The sequence below is a fragment of the Bactrocera neohumeralis genome, chromosome 6, assembly GCF_024586455.1.
Source record: "Bactrocera neohumeralis isolate Rockhampton chromosome 6, APGP_CSIRO_Bneo_wtdbg2-racon-allhic-juicebox.fasta_v2, whole genome shotgun sequence".
Taxonomy (NCBI): domain Eukaryota; kingdom Metazoa; phylum Arthropoda; class Insecta; order Diptera; family Tephritidae; genus Bactrocera; species Bactrocera neohumeralis.
The window spans coordinates 45,855,697-45,880,878 of record NC_065923.1 but is presented as its reverse complement, the minus strand read 5'-3'; the positions used below and the strand labels follow the sequence as shown (position 1 = coordinate 45,880,878).

The 25,182-nt window shown below is 37.9% G+C and overlaps 1 protein-coding gene across 7 annotated transcripts in view; it reads right to left on the bottom strand.

Moving 5' to 3' along the window:
* LOC126762749 (adenylyl cyclase 78C) overlaps window positions 1-25,182 on the bottom strand; it is a 46,428-nt gene that overhangs the window by 4,592 nt on the left and 16,654 nt on the right. For 6 of the 7 annotated variants that reach the window (XM_050479741.1, XM_050479739.1, XM_050479742.1 and 3 more), the window contains 9 exons: window positions 18,061-18,197; window positions 15,444-15,584; window positions 14,639-15,176; window positions 12,419-12,514; window positions 12,187-12,326; window positions 7,796-7,950; window positions 6,789-7,681; window positions 2,810-2,905; window positions 2,495-2,675 (listed from right to left, as the gene is read on the bottom strand). In XM_050479741.1, coding sequence (XP_050335698.1) covers window positions 2,495-2,675; window positions 2,810-2,905; window positions 6,789-7,681; window positions 7,796-7,950; window positions 12,187-12,326; window positions 12,419-12,514; window positions 14,639-15,176; window positions 15,444-15,584; window positions 18,061-18,197 — 2,377 coding nt within the window. The remainder of the gene's footprint in view (window positions 1-2,494; window positions 2,676-2,809; window positions 2,906-6,788; window positions 7,682-7,795; window positions 7,951-12,186; window positions 12,327-12,418; window positions 12,515-14,638; window positions 15,177-15,443; window positions 15,585-18,060; window positions 18,198-25,182) is intronic. The other variant, XM_050479740.1, reaches the window with a different exon arrangement.

The following is a 25,182-nucleotide window of genomic DNA, read 5'->3' as shown; positions in this document are numbered from 1 at the left end:
CTAGTAATGACTTGGGTCACACACAGCCACACAGCCAAACACAAGGAAGGTTCGACGTCAAGAAGCTGCAATCACAACAGACACCTCAACGATTTTATATTCGAATTGCAACTCGGTAAAAGAGAACTGTGGGTTGGCATTCCAAGCCCCTGCAAACAAAACTATTGGTTTTCAGAAAAGCAAAAGAATAGCTGGTGCAATGAGGAGTGCCGTGTGGCAGTGGAGAAAAAACATGTTGCCTAGTTACCTCGCAACGCTGCAATCGACCAAAACACGTGGGGGATGAGATAGACGATTAGAATTTAGGTGTGCTCTGCCCAATCCACAAAAGAATTTTCGAGAGAAAGGTTCTGCAGAGGATTTATGGTCCTTTGCGAACTGGCAACGGCGCGTATCGCAATCGATAGAACAATGAGCTGACATTGATATAGTTCAGAGACTAGTTAAGAGACTGCGGTTACGCTAGAGTATTCGATGCAGTTCCCGCCGGAGGAAGCAGAGGAAGAGGAAGCCCTCCACTCCGTTGAAAATATTAGGTGGAGGAGGACCTTTGAATCTCCAATTGGCGCTAAACAGGGAAAAAGAAGAAAGACTAGCGCGCTTTTGTTAACTCGGCTATAGTCGCGTAAGCGGTGTCTACTCCAATAAAGAAGACATAGCAAAAATTAAATATCTCTCAGCCAAATGTGAATTTTTTTCTTATATTTCTATTCTTGAATTAACTTAAATTTCTCAAAGAAGCAGGCGAAAAAATTAAGGAACCCTCAATCTGATCTACAAGGTGCTTTCCAAAGTAAACAGGACCTTTTGAATCATGCGCCCCCTGGTGGCGCCATCTATATGTCGACCGGTGCGTAAGAATCTGCTATCTTTGTCGATTGTCCAGTGAGAATTTCATGACATTTCATTAATTGGAAGTGAAGTTATTGCGTTTTAAGTGTCAGTATGTTTGTGTTATCGGTGCGAAAATGAGCTTCGAACAAAGAGCCAACATTAAATTTTGTTTTAAAATTGGTAAAACTTTTACCGAAACGTTTCAATTGATGAAACAAGCTTATGGCGATGATTGCCTATCTCGTAGCAGAGTGCACGAGTGGTTTCAATGTTTTCAAAGTGGTCGTGAGGACATAAATGACGATCAACATGTGGGCCAATCAAAATCCGTGATCACCGGTAATCCCATCGAAACTGTGCGTGAATTCATAAAAAATCAGCCGAAATCATCATTGAAATTCATGGAAATGGAAATGAACATCTCCAAAACATCAATTCATCGCATTTTGACCGAACAGTTGGGCTTACGAAAGGTGTGTGCACGGTTTGCTCCGCACAAATTGACTGACGACCAAACATTGCTCAGAATCCAACATTTGAAGGACATCATTGTGACCGATTATTTGACCAAAAATCCCATTTTAACCATTAACCACTCCCCGTTTTCACCTGATATGGCACCGGTCGACTTCTTCCTTTTTGGAAAAATGCATTTACTCATGAAAGGAAAGCGTTAAGCAGACGTAGAAACCATACGAAAGGCTTGCACCGGCATACTGGCGCTCATACCGGCCAACGAGCTAAAACACTCGTTAGACATGCTTTTGGACCGTGCAAAAAGCTGTATTGAAGCAGAAGGAGGCTATTTTGAATTAAATAAATTGATTTCGCCGAAAAAACCATTTGTTCTGTTTTTTTTTTTAAGTCCTGTTTACTTTGGAATGCACTTTGTAAACATGGCTGAAAAGTCTTCTGCTGTTGGAAGATCGCGTCACAAAAAAAAACCTTTATCCTTGGCTTTTTGTAGTAACTGTAACTAAAATATTGTCCAAGTTTCATGACATTTCATTCTATTGTTCTCAAGTCATTGTATTCAAAACGGGGCATGGGGGAGTTTTAAGATTTATTAACACGTTGTTTCTTGACGGGAGAAGCATTGCTGATGCGAAAACTAGCTTGAAAAGTATAACTGAAAGTATGCACCAGAGTATTCAATGGTCAAAAACTGGTTTTCTAAGTTTCGTCAAGAAAATTAAGACGCAATGTTGCGCTTTCACCAAGGCAACGCTCTTGGCCATTCAACTTGTGACACGACAGCTAAATGGAAAATTAAGCTAGAATAAGTCTCAGTAAAACATAATGACGCTTGGTGACAATTTCATTCTTTCCCAGACTCTAAAAGTAGAGCCCGCACAAATTAGAAGGTTAAAATCAAGGAGGCCTATTTGAAAGAAACTGAAAATTCACTCTATCGATATCGATCGGTATGAAAACAAAACCGTTAGAACAGATGGAAATGAACCCGTAATGCAAATGCGGCTTTAAAAAGGGTCAATTACGTGTTTCGATAATTATGTCTTTCTGTTAATTATGGAAGCTGTCAAACTGCACGCATCACCCCCATTTGTCGGATTAGCAGAAAAGTTTAATTTTAGAAAACTAATACATGATCTCCAAAAGAACGTTAAAAACTAACAGTATATTTGCAAATGCCACTTACATATAATTTCATTCAAGATTCGTATGCATGCTTTTCCGTTATCGATGTCCTCCGAGTAGAAATCCTGAAAGTTGGGTATGGAAGCAAACATAACACCACATAATGAATGATTTTTCGAATATAATTCATCCGTGTGCTCATCGGAGAGATAATAGGCAGCTACATGATGGGGCAGAATGTTCTGAAAATAAAAATGCCAATAAGCAGACATTCTATTAAATTTTTTGCGATTTCCACTTGACAAAACAAAGTTTGTCGAGTGATTTCTGTGTCAAATGATGCCTAAGAAAAATAAAAGCACAATCATAGATTCACCTTAATTAATGTGTCGTTGAGTGCTCGATTCGATTTCATATTAATTAATTCACGTTCAGCTTGCTCCTTCCAAATGAAATCCAGACGCGAAGTGACCTGAGGTGCAATGGCAGCGCGACGTTTCAAGCGAGAACAAATGTAGAAAAGGTGAAAAAGAATTAGAGAAAAAGAAAAACTTCAATAATTATATGCAAAGGAATTGAGAGTACATATTTTAATTGTGGGTCGATTTTTCGATGTAGGCATTGATACAGATATACAGTATATATGTACATATGTATGTATATGTGTAGTAAGCGCAAAACCCAGTAAGTTAAAAAATAATAGAAGGAATAAAGAGATACTAGTCTCTGAGAGGTAGTAGCGAACTAAGTAGAGACATAATCAAATTAGGAGTGCAAATTTTTCAAAAATGACAAAAAGTACTTCAACAAGAAGAATTTTTTGGTAAAATTTACTACAACTTCGGTCAAAATTCATTCAAGAAGTTATAGAATAGAATAGCAACTAATTGAGGCTTGCCTTGTGACCTTGGGTTTTGTGCTCCTCCCTTTGCACACGGCCTCATAAGGGCCTAATAGTCTTTTAAATGCTAAATTCCTGCTGTCACTATTGCGGCGTTGTGATCCCTATGAATTTATATAAATCAAAGGACCTCAATTCTGGCTATATCCAAGTCAGGTTATTCTTAAGACTGCTATTTAAAATTCCCTTTGAGTCCAAAACTTCGTCTTTGGGGAGGTTTGCAATACTTTTGAATCTTGTGAGGTTATAATCACCCACTAGTAACTTTGCCTGGCATATGTCCGTAGATTGCTGTCAATATCTTTCCCCATTCTATCTCCCCTCCTTGTGGAGTAGCTCCTGTGGGTGGTACAGGGAGCCATCGCGATGCGGGGATTTGGTCCCACCATCCCAGAAGTAGCTACATAGCAGTTCATTCCCTGATATCTATTTGTGACGCAGCACTCAGATGATATATTCTCTGATCCATATCGACAGGCTGTTCAGCCCGTCTACCATATACATTCCTGCATCAATAGCAGTTTAATCTCATAAGCTGAGATCGCTTTTAGTGTCGCTCGATTATCACTGATTAAAGCAAGATCTTATACTAATGAAACATCTAAATTAGAACTTAATGAAAGTGTTAAAGTTATTGAAAATTTCGTCTAAGTTAAAATGGCCGTTATTAGTTCGTTATCATGTAAAAAAAATTATATGAAAAAGTATCAACGAAGTTAACGAGTTGAATTTAATAGAAGATAATACGTGGATTCTTTAACAATGTCTAAAACCACTTTCTTCAACGGATTTATGATATGTTATTTGACGGAAAGAAAAAGAAGAATGTTAGGTATTTTGGTTAATGGGGTACAATCTCACTACGGATATCCACAATGCTGGCGAGGGTGGCGATGTACTTAGGATTTGACGGAATTTCTATGCTCTTGAAAGAGCAATTAAAATTTTAAGCTGACAAACGACACTAACATTGCTTTATCTTTATTTTTGTCTTGTAGAGCGTCTACGTTTTTATAAGCTTATATAACCATACAGGCTATGTCCGGAAACTAATAGTACTGAGTTGATTTAAAAACAAGTAAGGAAGGGCTAAGTTCGGGTGTCACCGAACATTTTATACTCTCGCATGGTAAAGTGATAATCGAGATTTCATAATACGTCATTTACATATTTTTCAAATACCGTATTTTTGTAAAGTTTTATTCCGCTATCATCATTGGTTCCTAATGTTTATACTCGTATTATACAGAGAAGGCATCAGATGGAATTCAAAATAGCTTTATATTGGAAGAAGGCGTGGTTGTGAACCGATTTCACCCATATTTCGTACATGTCATCAGAGTGTTAAGAAAATATTATATACCGAATTTCATTGAAATCGGTCTAGTAGCTCCTGAGATATGGTTCTTGGTCCATAAGTGGGCGGCGCCACGCCCATTTTCAATTTTTAAAAAAAGGCTGGGTGCAGCTTCCTTCTGCCACTTCTTCCGTAAAATTTAGTGTTTCTGACGTTTTTTGTTAGTCCGATTTCTTCCATTTTTGAACTGTATATGGAAATGCCTGAAGAAAACGACTTTCTAGACTTTGGTTGACATAGCTATAGTAGTTTCCGAGATATGTACAAAAAACTTAGTAGGGGGCGGGGCCACGCCCACTTTTCCAAAAAAATTACGTTCAAATATGCCCCTCCCTAATGCGATCCTTTGTGTCAAATTTCACTTTAATATCTTTATTTATGGCTTAGTTATGACACTTTATAGGTTTTCGGTTTCCGCCATTTTGTGGGCGTGGCAGTGGGCCGATTTTGCCCATCTTCGAACTTAACCTTCTTATGGAGCCAGGGAATACGTGTACCAAGTTTCATCATGATATCTCAATTTTTACTTAAGTTACAGCTTGCACGGCACGGACGGACGGACGGACGGACAGACAGACGGACAGACGGACAGACGGACGAACGGACAGACAGACATCCGGATTCCGACTCTACTCGTCGCCCTGATCACTTTGGTATATACAACCCTATATCTGACTCTTTTAGTTTTAGGACTTACAAATAACCGTTATGTGAACAAAACTATAATACTCTCGTTAGCAACACTGTTGCGAGAGTATAAAAATTATTGAACCAATCCTTATAGTTCTTTGAAAACTTTCAAAATTCCAAGCATTGAAGGCGTCACGGAAGGCATTCTCCGGAATAGCCTTGAGAGCCGAGGTGCTTGGATCACCCCTGTCTTCTCAAAATGCTTGACTTTCATTGGCATTTTCAGGCACGGAAACAAGAAAGTCCGGTGGCCACATCTGGGCTGTAAAGCGGCTGCGGAGGCGTTGAGATGCCGGCTTTGGCTAGGTACCTGTTAACCCGGTGTGAGCCGGGACGTTGTCGTGGTGCAACATCCAATCGGTTGCGATGTCTTGTCGGACCCGATTGACCCTTCGTTTGAGTCTCTTGAAGACTTCTACGTAAAACCAGGCGTTGACGGTTTATTCAGGAGGAAAAAATTCATGGTGGACGATGCCTTTGATGTCAAAAAAACAATGAGCATCGTTTTCAGTTTGGATTTGCTCATTCATCACCTACCTCTTCCCGGGCTCAGAAAGGCCTGGTGCCACCGAAACACACCACTGCTTGCTAAAGCAACATCTGGGTAAGTTTGTGTGATCATATCAAACGTTTATGTCACAGATTTACCGAGTTTCATATAGAACTTAATGCGTACCTCTGTTCTAACGAACGCTGCACTTTCGGCTTGCACCACTCACAGAAACACGACGCGCGAAAATGTTTGTCCTGACTCTCCAGGTGCTCGCAGACAACTGACCAGCCGCTCGTTCGTTAGCTAGGAACGCCCTCTACCGAATCCAGTCGGTGTGCGCACGCTTCGAGGTACAGTTCGCGGCGGAAGAAAATCAGTTCTATTACTTTCCGGACAAACCCTGTACATATATTGATAACGTAAAGTAAGTCTTTATTTATTCAAGTCTAGTCTTTAATATTTTATTGCAATTATTGAGGTAGTTAAATAAGAAACTCCTACATTTTGATATGCTCCAAAAATCATTGAATACCTCGTTTACTATATTAAGACATCAGTTACGTTAGGAAGTACGAAAACTTCCACAAATCTCTATGGAAGGGTGTATACTTCGGCAAAAGGCTGTGGAAGGCTGGTATGGAATAACATTCTTTTTAAAAAACCTCTAATTCAGGACATAAAGGAAAGAGTCAGAGTCAGACGACCCATCGGTTTCTCCGACTAAACAGCTCAACAATGTCACTAGGTTATTAGTTTCGTAGTTGGCGGCAAGTTCTTCGAAGTGAATTTATATTAGGATATATCAGCAGTGTTTAATATGAGGTAGCCAACTCAACGATTTTTTTTTTTAATTTTACTGTTCATTAAAATATATAAATGAACACATATATACTTCTGCACTTAAGTTGAATTACCTCCACCAGGCGGGCGTGATAGGCCACCATTACCAGAAACGAGCATAACAATATCAACATCTGCACATCCAAGGGCACTGCCATACGCTGGTACTCAAAATTCGCTGCAGACGATTCGTAGAAAGCTGGATATGCCAGTATCAAGATCATATAGCAGGCAACCATCGCCAGCGCCATGCATGTTTTGATGAGAAAGTACAATTTCAAGGCCGTAGCCAGCGACACCAGACACAGCACCCAGGTGAATATTATATACTCAGGATGCGCACAGTCATTGCTCTGCTTCAGCTCGTCCGAAGCTTTTGTCCCATTGAAACTGTTGAAAAGCTCTGTGCTATTTGCAGCTCCCAATTCCAATTCATTATCGTTGTCATTGGTGTTGGCGTTGGTGAGTGAGGTGGCTGCTGCCGCCGCCAATAAAATGCCATGCGGAGATTGCTCAAATGTATCCAATGTTTTGCTCGTTGCATTTAGCAGATTTATTGGTGTTTGCGTTAGATTCAGCGCATTAACGATACTCTGCCGCACGAGATCGCCAGCTGGTGCCGCTGTGAGGTTGTCAGTGATGAATGCATCGACGATTGTGCCATTGGCAGCATTAATGGTGATATTGTGATGTATTGTCGCCGATAAGTACACATTCAACTTGATTTCCTTCTCACTACCATTTGCCAATAAAGCACTGATGGCATTGTTGCTGCCATTATTTAACTGTGTATTGGTATTGTTATCGTCGTCCGTATTGTCGAAAGCGTATGTGGAATCCGGACAAATTGCCAAGCCAATTGCACTTAAAACCGACATCAGTACTATAACAATGCAAATGAAGAAGGTTCTGCGTCGCCGTTGATGTACAAGTTTGGCGGAATTCTGTTTCAGATAAAGTGGCAAGTCTATCGGTGGCATATTGTAAGAGAGTACAAGATAAAAAACAGATATTATTTCAGGCATATTTATGCGGTTGATATTCTTATAATTATAGGTTTGGCTATTGCGCTTATACTCACTTGAAAACTCCTCAGCCATGACTAGCACACAGGAGAAGGTTAAGCATATGGTTCCGACCACTAGGCAAATTATTAATTTGGTACAACGTGGAATAATAATGACTTGACACATCACAATAAATAGCCATATGATAAAAATGCACAGCATATTCGATCTGGAAATTAATAAAAAAAAATTAATAATCGAAATTAGTAATACATTAATATATTATATGTTATTTAGTGAGAGAGAGAGAGAGCGCATCTGATAGGTAAAAACTCACTCTTGACTTATTGACTACCAATTGTTCATACAAATCTTGGAAGAATTATTATTTTTAAGGTCTCTGAGGTAGTAATTCTTCTAAATTGCAATTTGATTGACTAACCACAACTAATTGGTGGCTAATAACATACTCATATATATCTTCAGCAACTTCTTTTGTATTTCAACAAGTTCTTTTCAAGTTTCCTAGGATAACTACTCAAATATGAAACCACCAACATATCTATTGAGCAATTTTATACTTTGATGAAGAAATTCTTCTTTCCGCAACCAAAAACATTTTGGTAACCTCTTATTAGAGTTTACTGTCAAGAGCTCTCTCTCAACTCCAGCTTTAGATTTCCTGACTAATGAAGTGTTTTCCTAGCCGAGGTTGCAGCCATTAAGGAGGCAGCAGATCTACTGATCAGGAGTGCAGCATCCTTCAGAGAAGGATAGCAGGACGGCGATACTAGCTTAGAACTCATTAGCAGTGCGTTCAGGGTTGGTCAAGGAGTGCCTAACTTCGCTATCTATAGCATCGAGTCTCTTTGTGATAAAACCGGTTTGGGTGCCAGGCCACAGCTGAATCTCAGGAAATGCAAAAGCTGATAAATTACCAAGGAAAGGCACTCCAGAACCGCTATCAGTAGATCGGTGTTCCCATATCCTCTTGTGTTCTGCTACTAGATCTGGGCTTCGCGAGAGCTTGATCATCGCTGAGCCACCATTGATCCTTTTAGCTCAAGATAAATCGCAAGAGATGTGGGGATTTCTTTGCCCTCAGTAAGGTTGGCCTCTAGTTGTGAAGGTTTTAACAGCCCATTGCCCTATTGGCGTCCATGCTGTAAAGCTGGGAATCTTACCATATTGTCAAATTGCAGTGCCAAATTAATTAAAAATGCCTTTATTTTACTGTAATAATCTACTTTTTTTTCCAAAAAAATGATTACTTTCAAATAATTAGCCAGATTAGATGTTGTAAAGGGTTTTTCAATAGCTACGCTACAAAAGTAGACCAATAGGGACAGTAAACTACGCCATATTTTTCCGTGCTCTTTCTACATTTCTCTTCAGTAAGGTTTGCCATTTCATCATGGAAAGATATACGATTCAACAACGAGTCGAAATTATTAAAATTTACTACCGAATTTCGGAGCCAGTGGCCTTAACTTTAATAGCGGGTTTGAGATATCAATGTAACTTTTTATTCTTGTGAAAGTACGTTTGTTTTGGTGGTTTATGGGCTGGCGGGGTCATTGGGCTATTTCTTGTGGGGCTGCGTCAAGTCCATGACCTATGCCAACAAGCCAGCGACGCTTGATGAACTTCGTAAGAATATTGAACGTGAAATTGCAGCATTATCGTCCGATTAAAGCTTAAAACCCGTCGAAAATTGGATTGAGCGTCTGGACTTCTGCAAGCGTGCCCGTGGTGGCAATGCAAAAGAATCGAGTTCCATACATATTGGCATCGAATGTACTTTTACACGAATAAAGAATTTCATTTATATCCCAAACCATTTTTGTTTTATTTAAAAAGTTTTGGAGCGCTCTTAATGAAAAACGCGTTATCTATATATATAAAAGAAAGTGACGTTAGTTACTACGCTTATAACTGGAGAACGCCTGGACCGATTTCGGTGATTACCACCAATTCGGACAGGTCTCCGCCCAAACAAGGAGAATACTTAAGAAAATTCTGGAAAATTTTCCGAAAAAAAAATTATGAAGAAAATAAATTTTCAAATACAGTTTCAAAAAGGAAATAAAAACGAACATGATTTTAAATGCTGGCGCATAACTCAAAAACGCCTGGACCAATTTTGCCAATTCTTCTTTTAAAATGTTCGTTGAGGCTCAAGGATGGTTTTTATGGCGAAAAAAAATCGAATAATTGCCGGAAAACCCCTAAAAAGAGCCCTTTTCTTTTTCCCATACAAACGAATGAATGCTGTTAGTAACGCTAATGCTCGAGAACAGCTGAACCAATCTTGATGAAATTTTCAGAGGTTTTTCACTGTGGATCGAGAAAAGTTTAGAAATAAAAAAACCGTATCCTTTTCGTGAGGAAAAGTCGGAAAGTTGGACAATTTCAAAAAAATAACTTTTTTTCATACAAACATTTTTTTTTTCAACTTTTTACCTTTTGTTTTTCAATTGTCAAATTTGTCGTTTGCTTTCTTTATTCCGGTTATTCAAAAAAAAAATTATTTAAATTTATTCCGTGAAAACGTTATGTGTGTTTCACACAAAGTGCTCAATTACAGATTGAAATTTGTTACGATGCCACGTAGAGGTCGCGTTCGTTTTGGCATCAACATAAGTATGCATATTGACAGCGCATGGCACATGACCGAGTATTCCCAGGATGCGATGACATACGAATGAAATTATGGATCGCGGGCAATCAGCAAGCGATTGTTGAGTGGCAAAAGAGAGGTTTGCCGCACGCACATATTCTTCTTTGGATGGGGATGGTGGTTACACCAAATCAAATTGATGAAATCATTTCTGCGGAAATTCCTGATCCAGAGATAGAAGCAGAATTATACGAAACCAATATGGTTCATGTACCTTACGGACATCACAATACCACTTCGGTTTGTATGTCTGACAATAAATGTACGAAACACTATCCAGGTGCTTTTCTTTCGGAAACACAAACTAGAAATGATGGATATCCAATGTATCAGCGTCGCTCACCAGATGACAATGGCAGAACATTTAGCATTCAATTTAGAGGCGTGAATATCGAAGTTAACAACACATCGAAGTCGTCAACATATGGATCGTACAATATTCGCCACTGTTGTCTAATTCACATTCAAAAGTCATGTCAATGTTGCGTATTGCAGTTTGGTGTAATCGATAAAATACGTGTGTAAATACGTCACCAAAGGAAGCAACATGGCGGTTACTGATCTTGAACGATACGGTCGATACGTGAACTGCAATAAAGCGCTTTGTATGATATTTACTTTTGCGATTCATGAACGTTTTCCGACTGTTGTGCGTCTCGCAGTTAATTTGGAGAATGACCAAATAGTCTATTTCAACACAGAGAATACAGTACAGAAAGAGAAAACACCCCCAGCAACAAAATTAACATTTACGAGTTTTTTCTCAACTTTCGTCAGTGAACCGTTTGTTAGAACTTGCTCTATTCGGAAATAGTATCTGGATATTATATAATACAATTACAATTACAATTGCTGGAATATGATAATCACTGGAATGAAGTTCACAAACTTTTCGCGATGATCAGCCATCAAATTAGCGTCAATTATGGAATACGAACAAAAATGACATTGCCGAAGACATTTTACATCGTATTCGCTAAGAATTGGAAATGGGTAAATTCTGGTTGATACTTGCGGTGGTTTGATATCAATTCCATCTTCCCTTTACCAATTCACCAAAGATGAACTCATCACGAATATTCGGACATTGGACAAATTATCGTAACTACAATTCCTTAAGTGCACGCGCAATGTTAGCTGCCAAAAATACCGATGTTGTTGACTTAAACTGGAAGATTCAAAGTCAAATTCCGGGAGACTTGCGCTAAATTCTTTGAATAGGTATGCCACCGCATCATATGCGTCTCAAAGTTGGATCTGTCGTTATTATGTTCCACAATCTTCAGGCGCCGAAACTGTGTAATGGAACCTGACTGATTGTGACGCAGCTATCGAATACAAAGGGGCAGAATGCTTGATTCTACGAATTCCTCTGAGTTCTAACGATTTGCCATTTCAGTTCAAACGTATTCAGTTTCTAGTAAAAATTGCATTTGAGACACAAGGATAGTCGCATAGTGTATGGTATACATTTGGAAATGCTATGCATTTCACTCGGCCAGATATACGTGGCCTGCTCACGAGTTGGAAAACCATCTTTTCTATACACCGGAACAGAAACCAAAAAAAGTTGTTTATCAAGCTGCGATACATTGAAAACAAGTGAAATTTCATTTCATTTCTAAACACATAATTTCACGCAGGACAACGACTGCGGGGTCAGCTAGTATCTTATAAAAGTAAGAACTTACTATATATAAATTTTGATCGATAAGATAATCTAAAACGGTATTAGTTAGAAATTTTCCCTATCCTAGTATGATATAATAATATTTGATTACTCACCTAAACATATCTTCCCGTAATTGACAAAATTTCTGTTCTTGACTTCGATCTTTAAACTTTAAGGTCCACGTATTCAGGTACTCTCGTCTAATTTCCTTATTGGAATTTATTTGTATATTTTGTTCAATAAAATCGTCAATCTATGGAAGAGTTATACAAAAATAAAATAAAAAGTTTAGTCCTCTAAAAATAAATATTGGAGTTTTCCGTATACATATATACAAATACGCACCTCTTCATCCAATGCGGTCGTTGAATGACCATTGTCTTGTTTGGCATCGACCAACACCGAATCACTCCGATTGAGACCGTCTTGCGGCGAGTTGAGCTGGATTTCCGAAGAGAAAGTAAATTATAGTATACTCGTACTCATTAACAAATTTCTTAAAGATTCTTTTCAATCATATAATTTTGTTAGAGGAAGAATATGGTTTGTAATACATTCTAAGGATACAACGACTATATTTTATAATAAATTAGCCGTCAAAACGTTTTGAATTTCTGAGTAGTAGTATTATCTTCTTTTACGGACCAATTAGTTGGGACCAATTATTTACCTAAAGAGACCATACCCAATTATGTAAGTTTGACTATTGCTATAGCAAAAAGAACAAGATGGGAGATTATTAAAGAGTTAGTTAGATTTTCATCGAGAAAGGATTGTAATAAGAAGAAAACTCTCCAATACTCAATACAGCGTCAAATAATTGGGCTAATATTGTGATAGAATTCGTGTTCAATGGCGTATACTTCTGTGACAGACATCGAGTAAGAATACAACGATAAAGTTAATAGGGTTTTATCAGTGGCGTAGCTACAACTTCGGGCGCCCGGGGCCAAGGATGTTCTGCCGCCTCCCTTTATCTACCTACCTACAAAATTCATGAGGTGGTTCAAACAAAAGTGAATTTTTACAAAATATCTTCGATATTAAGTATATAAAATTTAGGAACTAGAAGCCACGCAAATTCTGAAGTTCCAAAATTCTCACAATACGGTTTTTGAGGAAATTGATAGTAAATTTACAAGACATCTTATTAAAAGATATAGAAAAAACCCATTTTCGCTCTTTATCTTGTACACTTTTGACACAATTTACAGCAATTTTTGCCCGAATTGGAGTTTTTAAAAACAGCGAAGATCATTTTTCCGCCCCCAAGACGTTGCGCCCGGGTCGACGGCCCCCTTCGCACTCCCCTAGCTACGCCACTGGTTTTCATATTATTAGATACAGCGTCAGACATAATCTTGCGGTTAAAACCCCTTTTTTGCAAACCTTTTGCTAGAAATACAATTTAATTCCTGACGTACGAAAAACAGAAGTAAATGATTTTGTATAAACCGAATAATTCATTGTGTTTATGGCAATAAAAGTTAATGATTGTCACGGAGTGTCTACAGTTCAGCAGATTTGAAGAATTGATTGCTATCAGTAACTTAAATTTACGGATATTTTAGGACAGTGAGAGGAAGATCATATGATCAATCGAATGGATGACAAGACGAAATATCTCCTATCATCAAACAAACAGTCGCCGCATTAGCAACTTGGCTCCCACGTCATTGTTGATAGTCATAATTTCATAGTCGTAGATAATTTCGTCTATCTTGGAAAAAAGCTCTGGCTAGGTCATGTCGTACGTATGAACGAAAACACTCCAGCTCTGAAAGTATTCGACGTAATACTCGCCGGGGGAAGCCGAGAAAGAGGGAGAGGCGACAATTTTGTTTATTAACGTGTCCATTTCACAAAAAGTGAGCTTCATCGTTGAACAAAATTCGATGAATTGGTAACGATTTGTAAACGTTGCTCCAGAGTAGCGCTATTTATAATCAAATGGTCAAAGTATAAGTCAAATAATAGCTGTCAAACCCCAAATCCGAAAGAAGCTTTGCCTCATTGAAAACCACAAGTCAAAATAAACACTCCTTACTTACTAAAATCTTACGCATTATTTTTTACTCGGAATAATCGACAATTTTATGAACGAAATATGGTGAAGTGAAAACTTTTATTCTTAAAAACATTGCTGCAATGGCTTTGGGCACTATTTCCACACAATGTGCAAAAAATTTGCGAATTTTGTTGCAATAGTCTTTTGCTACTACCGATGAATTGCGTTCACACGCCGCACGTATTCATCAACACGTCGCAAAGCCAATACTAATCAGTCATTCTCGTTTGTTGCGCTAGCTTCAAATTCCTTTTTTACACAAAAGGTACCAATCGTACCAATTCATCGAATTTTGTACCAACATGCGTGTAACATGTAACATGAATGCATTTCACTGAACTTTCGTGGCAAATATTGCCACTAAAGCTAACCAAAGAACCCACAAATACATACACACAAGCAAAATAGCGAAATTTCACCCGCAGAGATGTGTGTGTAAGGTATAAAAGCAATTTTTACGTAGAGCTACGTTTTGGAGTTTTAGAGTATGCACGTACATTTTTGAATGGGATTTCCGGTGTCCATTCCGTGGTCGGTTCATCCTCAATAATTAATGCTTTCGGGTCGATGGTGCTTGCCAGATTCTGCGAACTCGCTGTTGCGCCGTTCATTTTTAGCGGTTGCTGATCGACCACTGTTATGGGCGCAATCATCGTAGTCGGCGACGAGACAGTCGATAAGCCAGTTGAATCCGCAGCACCGCCGCTGCCCGCACCGTTGCTGCTAGGGCCATTAATACCATCACCTACACGTCCACCGTTACCCAAAGCTACACCTTCCATCACATTTGGCAGCGAGTTCACCGAAATATTCTTCTTCTGCAATGCGGCCAGCGTTGCGAGTGGTGTGGCGGGCAGATGTCCCACTTGTTGTTGTTGTTGAACTTCAACACCAGCTGCGGTCGGTATGGATTTGGAGCCTATGCTGGCGGGTGTTGTAACGGCGGTTGGGGTGCTGGCATCACTGCCACCGGTCGCAGTGCCAATGGTGTTGGCTAAGTGTTGACTGCTGCGCGTGCCAAAGCGACGTTTCGGCCTGCAAGTGTCATAAACAAAAGCAAAACCAAATAGAATAAATAAACAATGCAAAGGAGTGTGTGTGTGTTTGTGCAAATCTAAAGTTAATTACTCCTTTTAGTTAAAGCATAAATATTTTATGCAAATATCTTCACATTTATTTGTTTGTGTGTGTGAAGTTATTTAAAATTGTATGGAAACAATCTTAGCCTATGACAGGCGTAGCTTTGCGGCACTTCACTTAATTGTTTATTTATGCATTTCACCTTCTGCTTCAATCACTTACCGTAACGGTTCGGTGCGCTTGATTAGATACGTTTTGATGTTCATCATTTTCAAGTGATTGTCACGGCTACCGCCGTTGCCCGGCTCCACTTCGTAGGCCTCGTTGAGGCACTTCAATGTGGCCTCGGAGATGTGTACACGCCTGTAACGGTAATTGAAGTCGAATTAATTGTTAACACGTGCGGAAAGTTGTCTCGCTAAGTCGCCGAAGGATAATAAATATAATCGATTGATTTGATTGTAATGAGAAATGTAAATTCGAATATAAGAAAAAACGTATAACATATAATTCATTATGTTATGCTGGGGTGGAAAAATATATGTAAAACTATACATATATTCCTAAACATACTAGTTAAAGCTACTGCTTTATTAGCTAATGCAGCTTAAAATTAATTTAAGTTAGAGACGTTGACTGACGTACGCATGTCTGTCAAAAAGTTAAAAGTTAAGGTCGTTAAATGAAAAAATGTCAATCAAACAAATAAGTCGTCACAAACTATTTATATTTGCAAATGGGAATAAATTTGGCAGTCTTGTGTGATAAACTGTTCGGATTTCAAACTGACAGTAATTTTAATTTGGAAAGAACCCATGGTGCGCCCTTAAGTATATACTCAATAACTCTATTTTGATATATGTATGTATATTAACGCCCTGTATACTCAAAAAAAAAACGTTTGCCTAGGGCTGGTCTCTTTAAACTGTGCACATAAACCGAATCAATAAATTCTTTTTCCTAGATTAGTACAACCTTTTTTTGTATTTTGTGTGAAGTGATCTGATCTTCTTTTACATCCCTGGGAGAGATGATTCTCCAAATTCCAAAGTCGCTCTCCATCCCATCCCCGTCCTGATAAATGGTACAGAGACATGGACGATTACAACATCTGATGAGTCGGCGTTACAAGTTTTCGAAAGAAAAGTTCTGCGAAAGATTTATAGCCCTTTGGGCATTGGCAATGGCGAATGCCGCAGTCGATGGAACGATGAGCTGTACAAAATATACGTCCACATTGACATAATTCAACGAATTAAGAGACAGGGGCTACGCTAGCTAGTTTATATTGTCCGAATGGATGAAAGCACTCCAGCTCTGAGAGTATTCGACGCAGTACCCGTCGGGGGAAGCAGAGGAAGAGGAAGATATCCACTCTGTTGGAAAGACCAGGTGTAGAAGAACCTGGCTACACTTGAAATAAGAAGAAAGACTGGCGTGCTGTTCTTAGCATGGCTATAACTGCGTAAGCGATGTCTGCACCAATAAAGAAGAAGAAGATGTGACTTTCATATGTCAGTTAGTTTACGTGTGGTAGCAATTTGTTTACGACGCGAAATATATTGTACTTGCGATTTTTTTACAAAGTGAAGGATTATTTCGAATTGTGTGTTTAACTCTAACTGCATAAAATGATTCAATCGACAGGGATTCAATGAGTTCGTCAACTATCTCCTTGATGCCAGCTTTAGCTTTTAAACTCGATGTGCAAATACGAATCGAAAATCAGTTCGAGCAGATATAGGTGATAATATATTAAACCGTTTGGGGAAAATATATCTAAATAAATTTCTGAGAGCAAAGTCAAAAAGACTCATAGAAAATTCCGCATAAATTCCATTGCTGACATTCTAAGACTCACAGCGCATGGATGCTGCTAATGTCAGCTTGGTTAAATAGGGTTCCAGAAACACGTCGTTCTATAGGGAACCACAACTGGCTGACCTGAAAACCTCTAGGCGGAGGGTAACTTAAAAAAGATATAATCTCGTAAAAGCTAAAAGTAAGGGGTCAGCGTGACATGTGTCGCGGTTGCTTACTTCGTAGAATAAGCTCAACTGTGAGACCACTTCACAGTACTGTGTGTTTCTGTTTAAGAACATTCCGTAACCGTGACTATCGACGAAATATGGATTTACTGGCCAACGATCGTTTGAAACAGTAGACATCATTTGGCGAACCAAATATAAAGAAGACGAAGATGGTAGGTGTGATCTGCTTCATACACTTGAAGAAGGGAAAAACGGTCTCTATTACGTTGAATTATGGGGCTGATTGTAATTGTTCTTTCACTGCCTTCAAGTTACTGGTGACGCATCCATCGTCACTTTAACCATATTATGAACTGCTGCTCTAACATCAAAATTTATAAGTCAAAGTCGTACAAAAACTTGACTCGAATAACGATCACATAAAGGTATTCGTTTGGAAATCTCTAGAAAACGAACTTTACGGATGTGTTAAAGCAGTTTGAGCATCGCTGAGTCAAGGATTCGAGCTAATACAATGACAAATGCCGATAAACAAGTCGCCATTTTACAAAATTTCTGCTTTACTTTGGTAGGCGTGTGGCATTATAATTTTTATTTAATTTTTTGATGAATATCCTTTTAGAGCGCTATGTAAATTTTGATTAATTTTCGTGTGATGTGTAAATATGTGCATATTATAGTATATTATAGTATTGATTGTTTTTCTGTAGTATGCAATATTCATATTCTATCAACAAAACTGAAACTAAAATCATTTTTAGAGTAATTTTATATGAGTGCTCCGAAAGCTTTTCGCTTACACTTTTTCCTGCCTTTTTGAACACAAATATTGGAAATTTAATACTCACCCGGGAATATCGCCAGATTCCATGTGATTTGCAATAATAACATCGTTCGACCACACATCAAAATGCCATTTTTTATTGCCCAACACGCCGCACATCACCGAGCCGCTATGAATGCCGATGCGCATATTTAAATCGACCTGTGTGAGAGTTCGAACAAAAACAAATTGTTACTGTAAGGCAAATACGATATTTGTGTTTTAAAAAAATATGCATAAAAAAATATTTTCACATATTTTAGTATGTACTGTATAAACGCACATGAAATGCAAATATTTTTACTGCAGTAATTTTCGAAAATAACTCCACTTTTCGCGGGTCTCAAAAAGCTAGTTCCGTTTTGAAAAAAGGGTGTTACAAATATTCAATTGTAAGTAACAGAAGTGATATTTACGATGGAAGTAATTAACTCTCTGTAATTGAGGGATTTAGAGTGAAAAGAGGCAATTTGCAGTTTTACGAAAAACGCTTTACACACTGAAATTAATGTTCACATTTTGACTTTAAATGATAATATCATACACTTTTGCTTAGTTAAAAGATTTTTTTATTGTAAAACAACATACCAACTTATGTTAATCCTTTCGAAAATTGTTTGTTCTACCTAAAGAAAAAAGTGGCTCACTGAACTCTGCCATACTAGCAGAGTGGGTTAAGATTCAGTTGCAATATTACATATCAAAGTTGATGCAATCCATCAAAAACCGCCTCCAACTTAAAGTGAATTCTAAGGGCAGTCATACCAAATATTAAAATAAGCCATAAGTTATTATAATTAAATATATCTATACAGACTAAAAAATTGTACTAATCCAATTTGTGTAAGAAGATTTATGACTGTTTCGAAAATGTGTAGGATTTATGTTTTTGTTGTATTTTATTTTTAATTTTTTTTTGACATATAAGGGGTTACTTGGCTTTAAGGGTTTAGTATAAATCGAATTTTTCATTATCTTCTTAAATTCGACAACACCTCCAGAAAATTGTCCTAAATTTTTAAGTTGATCAGATTAATAGTTTCGGAGATACAGGCGATTGCCAAATTTTTTCAAGAACTTATGTAATCAAAACGGATCTTTTAATTTTCACCCATCTTTGAGATGACAATGGATGAACGTTGTCGTTTTTTATTACAACTAAAAAAAAGATCGTCGCGAAATTTTAATTTAAATTGTAAAAATTCTGTAAAAATCCAATTTTCAGCTTTTTTCCTTCGTTCAAGTTCTAAATTAAGGTTTTAACTAAAACACGTATTTTTTTAACTTTAGATGATCTTTTAAGGAGTTATCCTGCCAACGGGTCGCATATTTTTTTTTGAGGGGTCACCGGGAATGGCGTCGCAATGGCCTAATTTGAAATATTTTATCCAAAAATTTCAGAATTTTTTTATTAATAGTGTATGTTTCTAACAGTAACAAATTCCAGTAAAATATTTAATTTTTTATATTAGAAAAAAATTATTGAAAAAAGACTGTTTTTTACCCGCAAAAACCCATGTAACCCCTTAAATTGATTTGGAATAAAAAGTCTATATTTAATTTTAGTGATACCTTCAAATAAAAGTTCAACTTTTCAATTAGGTGGGTAATGTGTTTCCGGACAACTGTTAGTAATAATTTCGAAAACAGCACAAAATTGTGCGTATAAAGGTAGTCCAAGCTGAAAACTTCATCATTTAGATGAAAATATGCTTAAAGATTCATTCAATTAAATATTTGCCTCGGAAGAACAAGCTTTAAACGATAAGATAACTGTAGCTTTTAGCTGCCACGTAGAAACCACCTCCAAAGAAAAAGAGACAACAGCCTCGGATAAAAGACCCTACATTTAATGTCTGCCATTGCAAACAAATTGAGGACTATAATTTAAGGACATGCACCTAGAATGTTCTGTACTTATATTGGAAAGGTATCGTCACATATTGATATTTAGTTGATGTTCTCGTAAGAGTAAAGATTGGCATCACCTAAGAAATGCGGTGGACGGGTCAAGGACGGAGCCGAGTACGTTCTTGTATACTACAGCGGCCTTATAAAGGAGCATAAATACGGCGTGGGATTCGTGGTGTGAAAGAGACTCAGTCGTTCAGTCCTGGCATTCACTTTGGTGGAGAACGTCTGGCCACAATCCGTATCAAAGCTAAGTCTTTCAACAAAACACTGATTTGCGACCACGACCAAATATGTCTATTATGAGCGCTTGAAGGGCACTTATGAGAGCTGCTCCCGCCACGATGTCAAAATTGTGCTTGTCGACTTTAACGCCAGGATGGGCAAATAATGTATATTACACACAATGTTTAACAACTTCAGCTTCCATGGTGAAATATGTTCAAATAGGTTAAGGCTGATCGACTTTGCCTAGGCCCGAAATATGGTTATCTGTAGTACTAGATTACAGAACATTTGGTCAAGCTACTTATCTGCAATCGCTACGGACAGCAAAATGGTTTTCTATTCGATTTGTACTCTTGCCCTCTACTACAATTCATCAGCAGCTTGGTATAAAGGAACTGTGAGACGGAATTTCAAGTTCCTTACATGCAAACACCTGAAAAGGGTACTACTGGTTTTCGGAAAAGTCTAAAGAACAGCTGGTACGATGAAGATTGGCTTAAGGCAGTGGAGAAATGGCAGACTATCTATCTCCCATTGTTGAGATAGACCACAACACGAGCAGGGTGGATAGATACTGAGAATTGAGGAAGGAATCAGGACGCATACGCAGACAATGGTAATGCTTGAAAATTCTACAAAAAGATGTGGTGACTAACAGAAGGTTTCAAGACCAAGGGATACTCTTGTGGTACCCAAAGCGTTTATGGAGGGAACACTTATTAAGCCTGCTGAACGGCAGTGAAAGTGTGATTTTTTCCTTCTATGGCATTGCTGAAATAACACGAGTTGAAGAGCTAAATACAGAAGGTACAATCTTTTATAAGAGTGCACAGCTGCAGGCGGACGCGGATGATATTGACACCATTGGCCTCAAACATAGTTCTGCTTTTTCCTTGCTTGCTGAGTAAGCAAATGAAAGTAAAGACTTTGTGGAAGATTGATGGTCTTTTCCACATTGGCAATGGCGAATACCACAGTCGATGGAACGATGAGTTGTACGGTGATATGGACATGGTTCAGCGAATGGAGAAAGAGCTGGCTTCACTTGGTATCTCCAATTGGCGCCAAATAGCTAAAAGAAAAAACTACAAAATCCGCGCTATTGTTAACTCGGCTATAACCGCATTAGTGCCGTCTACGTCAGTAAAACCGAGGATAGTTTCCTTAAAATATTTAAATTAAAATCACGTGAATGCTCGAAAGATGTACACAAAATATTGAGATGTATCTTAAGTAGTAAAATTAAAGTTGGACACCAATGATTATTGATGTGACTGTGAAGTCTACTGCGTTTTCAGTACATACTTTCCAAACTCCTTGCTTTAGGTGTGATTTGGTGTTACCTAAATGTATTGAATAGAAAGTGATGATTACTAACTTAGTTTTATGGGTCTGGGGAGTAATCATTTTCTAAGTGCAGAGAAAACTTTATTGCACTTTCTGATTAAATATAGGTTCAGCAGTATATCATTCATGGCTTATCTGCTTTATTCAAGAGTCGATTTCTTTTAAATGCTGTAGGTATATCAATGCCAAAAGTTTGAGGTTTTATTTTTTATATCGGTTTCTTATATTCTGCATGTATGTTGAATTCACGTGAGCAGTTTATGTTGTATATCGTTAGATTGTAGGGATGCAAGGCCATTGATCCTCGTTGAAACCATACACAATGTTTTACATGTAAACTGAACTGGCGGGTGCAATAGATTATTCTTTTAAAATGGGTGATAAAGTGGTTGAAGTTGTGGTTGTAGCCCCAGATTTTGGGCTCACGTACACTTGCTAAACAACATAAATCATATGTACATCCAAACATATACAAAAATATAGCACACATACACATGAATGAGCAAGTATTTACAGACATATGCTCTGAAGAGGATTCGGAAGTACCAGCAGGTTTCAAAGCCAATGCAAACACAAAGACCCACATGCCATAATTTGCAGAAGCTGAAAGCGCTCGGATAGTTGAGAAGCACAGAGTTCACTACTTTTACAGATTTCATCGATTTTTGTCGGTATTGTTTACGCTTTCGCGTTGTGTTGCATTATCGCATAATTTAAGCATTAAATTTAATAATTTTTCACCTGCACAAAATCACAAGCATTTAGCTGGCCATTGTGTGCATTGTTGGACAGGTGCGTGCGTGTGTGTGAGTGCATGGTGCATTTTTGTTTGCTGCTGACAGGGCAAAATGCATTCAAAGCGATTTCCATGCAAATGAATTGTCAACATTGACGCCGTTACCTCGAACCTCGAATCGCTCGTGTCAGCAGCACACCTTTATACATATGTACATACATGTAATCAGCACTCATACGAATCGGGGTGAAAAGTCACATATACACACACGGCAACACGTTGTGTGCTCATATGTTGGTTGTAAATTTTTGGTTTGTTTCGATAGCGACAGTATGAAAACACAATAAAGCCAACTGCCGGTCAATAAAAACACCGTTTCTGCCGCCTCAAAACTGACATTGGTGCTCTTGTGATTTTTATGCCTCCAACAACATACAACATACATACATATGAATATACATAAACTCATAAGCGCCTCTGATATTTCTATGATTTATATAAAGTGAACCTGTGGTACAAAAACTGGGTGGATATAGTTCCTATTAATTTTTTCCGTTTTTTTAGAAATTATATGTCTACAAAAATACATATTAGTAATATTTACAGTACAATTCCTAGAAACTTGGTGTCAATATATGATGATATGTTCAAAAATGAATTAAAACAATGTATGAATCAGATAAAACTGCAATTTTCCATATTTCAATTCAAGCATGGCGATACATTATAACAATTGATTTAGTACGATTGTACATATATTTCAATGAGCAGGATATACACTGCTTTAGAGTTGTAGATGAATACAGATATAATATATTGTAATATATAAACGATATATATAATATCATACGTATATGTATATAGAGTGGGTGAAAAAAACGAATACATACATGCTCAGTACTTTGCAAAGCAGGCTTTTAGACCCCTCTAAGAAAGTCAATCCAAGTATGAACTCTTAATTACAAAGGGAAGGTCCTCCGCCTTGCAGTTTTTGTACTCTTGCAACCTGTTGCTACATACAAGGTGCGTTCCAAAGTAAACAGGACTTTTTGAATCTAGCGCCCCCTGGTGGCGCCATCTATATGTCGTCTGGTGCGTTAAAATCTGCTATCGATATATTTTTATCGATTCACCACTGAGAATTTCATGACATTTCATTGATTGGAAGTGAAGTTATTGCGTTTTAAGTGTCAGTATGTTTGTTTTATCGGTGCAAAATGAGCTTCGCACACAGAGCCAATATTAAATTTTGTTTTAAAATTTGTAAAACTTTTACCGAAACGTTTCAATTGATGAAACAAGTTTATGGCCAAAACATGGATTTATTGCATTTTTACTGAACCTTTGGGCTTACGAAAGGGGTGTGCACGGTTTGTTCCGCACAAATTGACTGACGACCAAAAATTGCTCAGAATCCAACATTTGAAGGACGATTATTTTACCAAAAAACATTTTAACCATTAACCAGTCCCCGTTTTCACCTGATATAGCACCGAGCGACTTCTTCTTTTTCGGAAAATACATTTGCTCATGAAGGAAAGCGTTATACAGACGTAAAGGCCATTCAAAAGGTTTGCACCGACATGCTGACGACCATACCGGCCAACGAGCTAAAACACTCGTTCGACATGCTTTTGGACCGTGCAGAAAGCTGTATTGAAGCAGAAGGAAACTATTTTGAATAAAATAAATTGATTTTGCCGAAAAAACCATTCTTGTGCACTCATGATCAAGATGGCGAGTTGGAATCCGGATGTAACTGGAGATGTAATGAAACTTGGCAACAGAAGGAACGAGTTCCCTCATGGTCGTAATCGGACCACTGTCACGCCCACACTGTGAAAACTAATATCTCAGAACTTCCAGGATAGATATCGACCGAATTTCCTACGCAATGATATCTTGTAACTCTTATTTTCCAGTACGAAAATGAGCGAAATCGAACTACAATGCGTCCACTTCCCATATAAGACAATTTTAAATACCATCTAATACCAATACTTTGAAGCACCAATCAAAGTATCGGCCCGTATAGTGCAAACAGTGAATGGGGGGTAGGCCTCTCTTAGTCGCCATATGCATACCTCCACACACAAGTTATGAAAATTATGAGATATGTATGTATTTATAAAATTGACTGAAAATATGTTCTTAGCATACCTTAGCAATGTCCAAATTATTGCGATCAGACTATTCCGTACAGGTTGATCAAAATATCTCGTTTCATAGATTTTGGTATGAAATTAAATAAGGCTTTACAAAAAAGTCTCTTACGACAAAAAAGTAACTGCCTTCAAAATATTCCCCACCAGATTTAATACTCGTACAATACCAATGATTTTTCTAGCCGTCGCAACACTTTTCTTAAGCACATTTTCGGGTGGCCGAAGTTTCAGTTTAGGAAATAATAAAAATCACATGGAACCAAGTCTGGTGAATACAGTGGTTGATCGATCTTGGTTGCATGTCAAACTCATAAATCCATCGGCAGTTATAATACTCTTATGGAATCGTAGTTCGCACGATCAATCATGTCCAAAGAGACCTGTTTACGGTACTCTTTTTGAAAAGAATTCAGCTTTATCCGGACGAGTCGAGCAAGAACACGCTTCTTACTCAAAATATACACCAAAATCATTCGAACGGACTCGCGAGATAAGTCATCTCTCTAAAACTTTCCTGACGATTTTTTAGCACCATACCCTTCACTTTTTTTTTAATAATTTCATCAGTTGAAGAGGTCGAAGGTCTTTGAAGGCAACATACTACTGAGGTGTACCGACTTAAGCAGGAACTGTAAATAAACTGGTTGACAGATCGCTCTTATATTTGACTTAGTAATTAAGGACAATCCTACCAACTTAGCAAATTTTTTTTTGAAATGTTATTTCCCTGGGGAGTTTAAATTACAATTTTCTGATATTT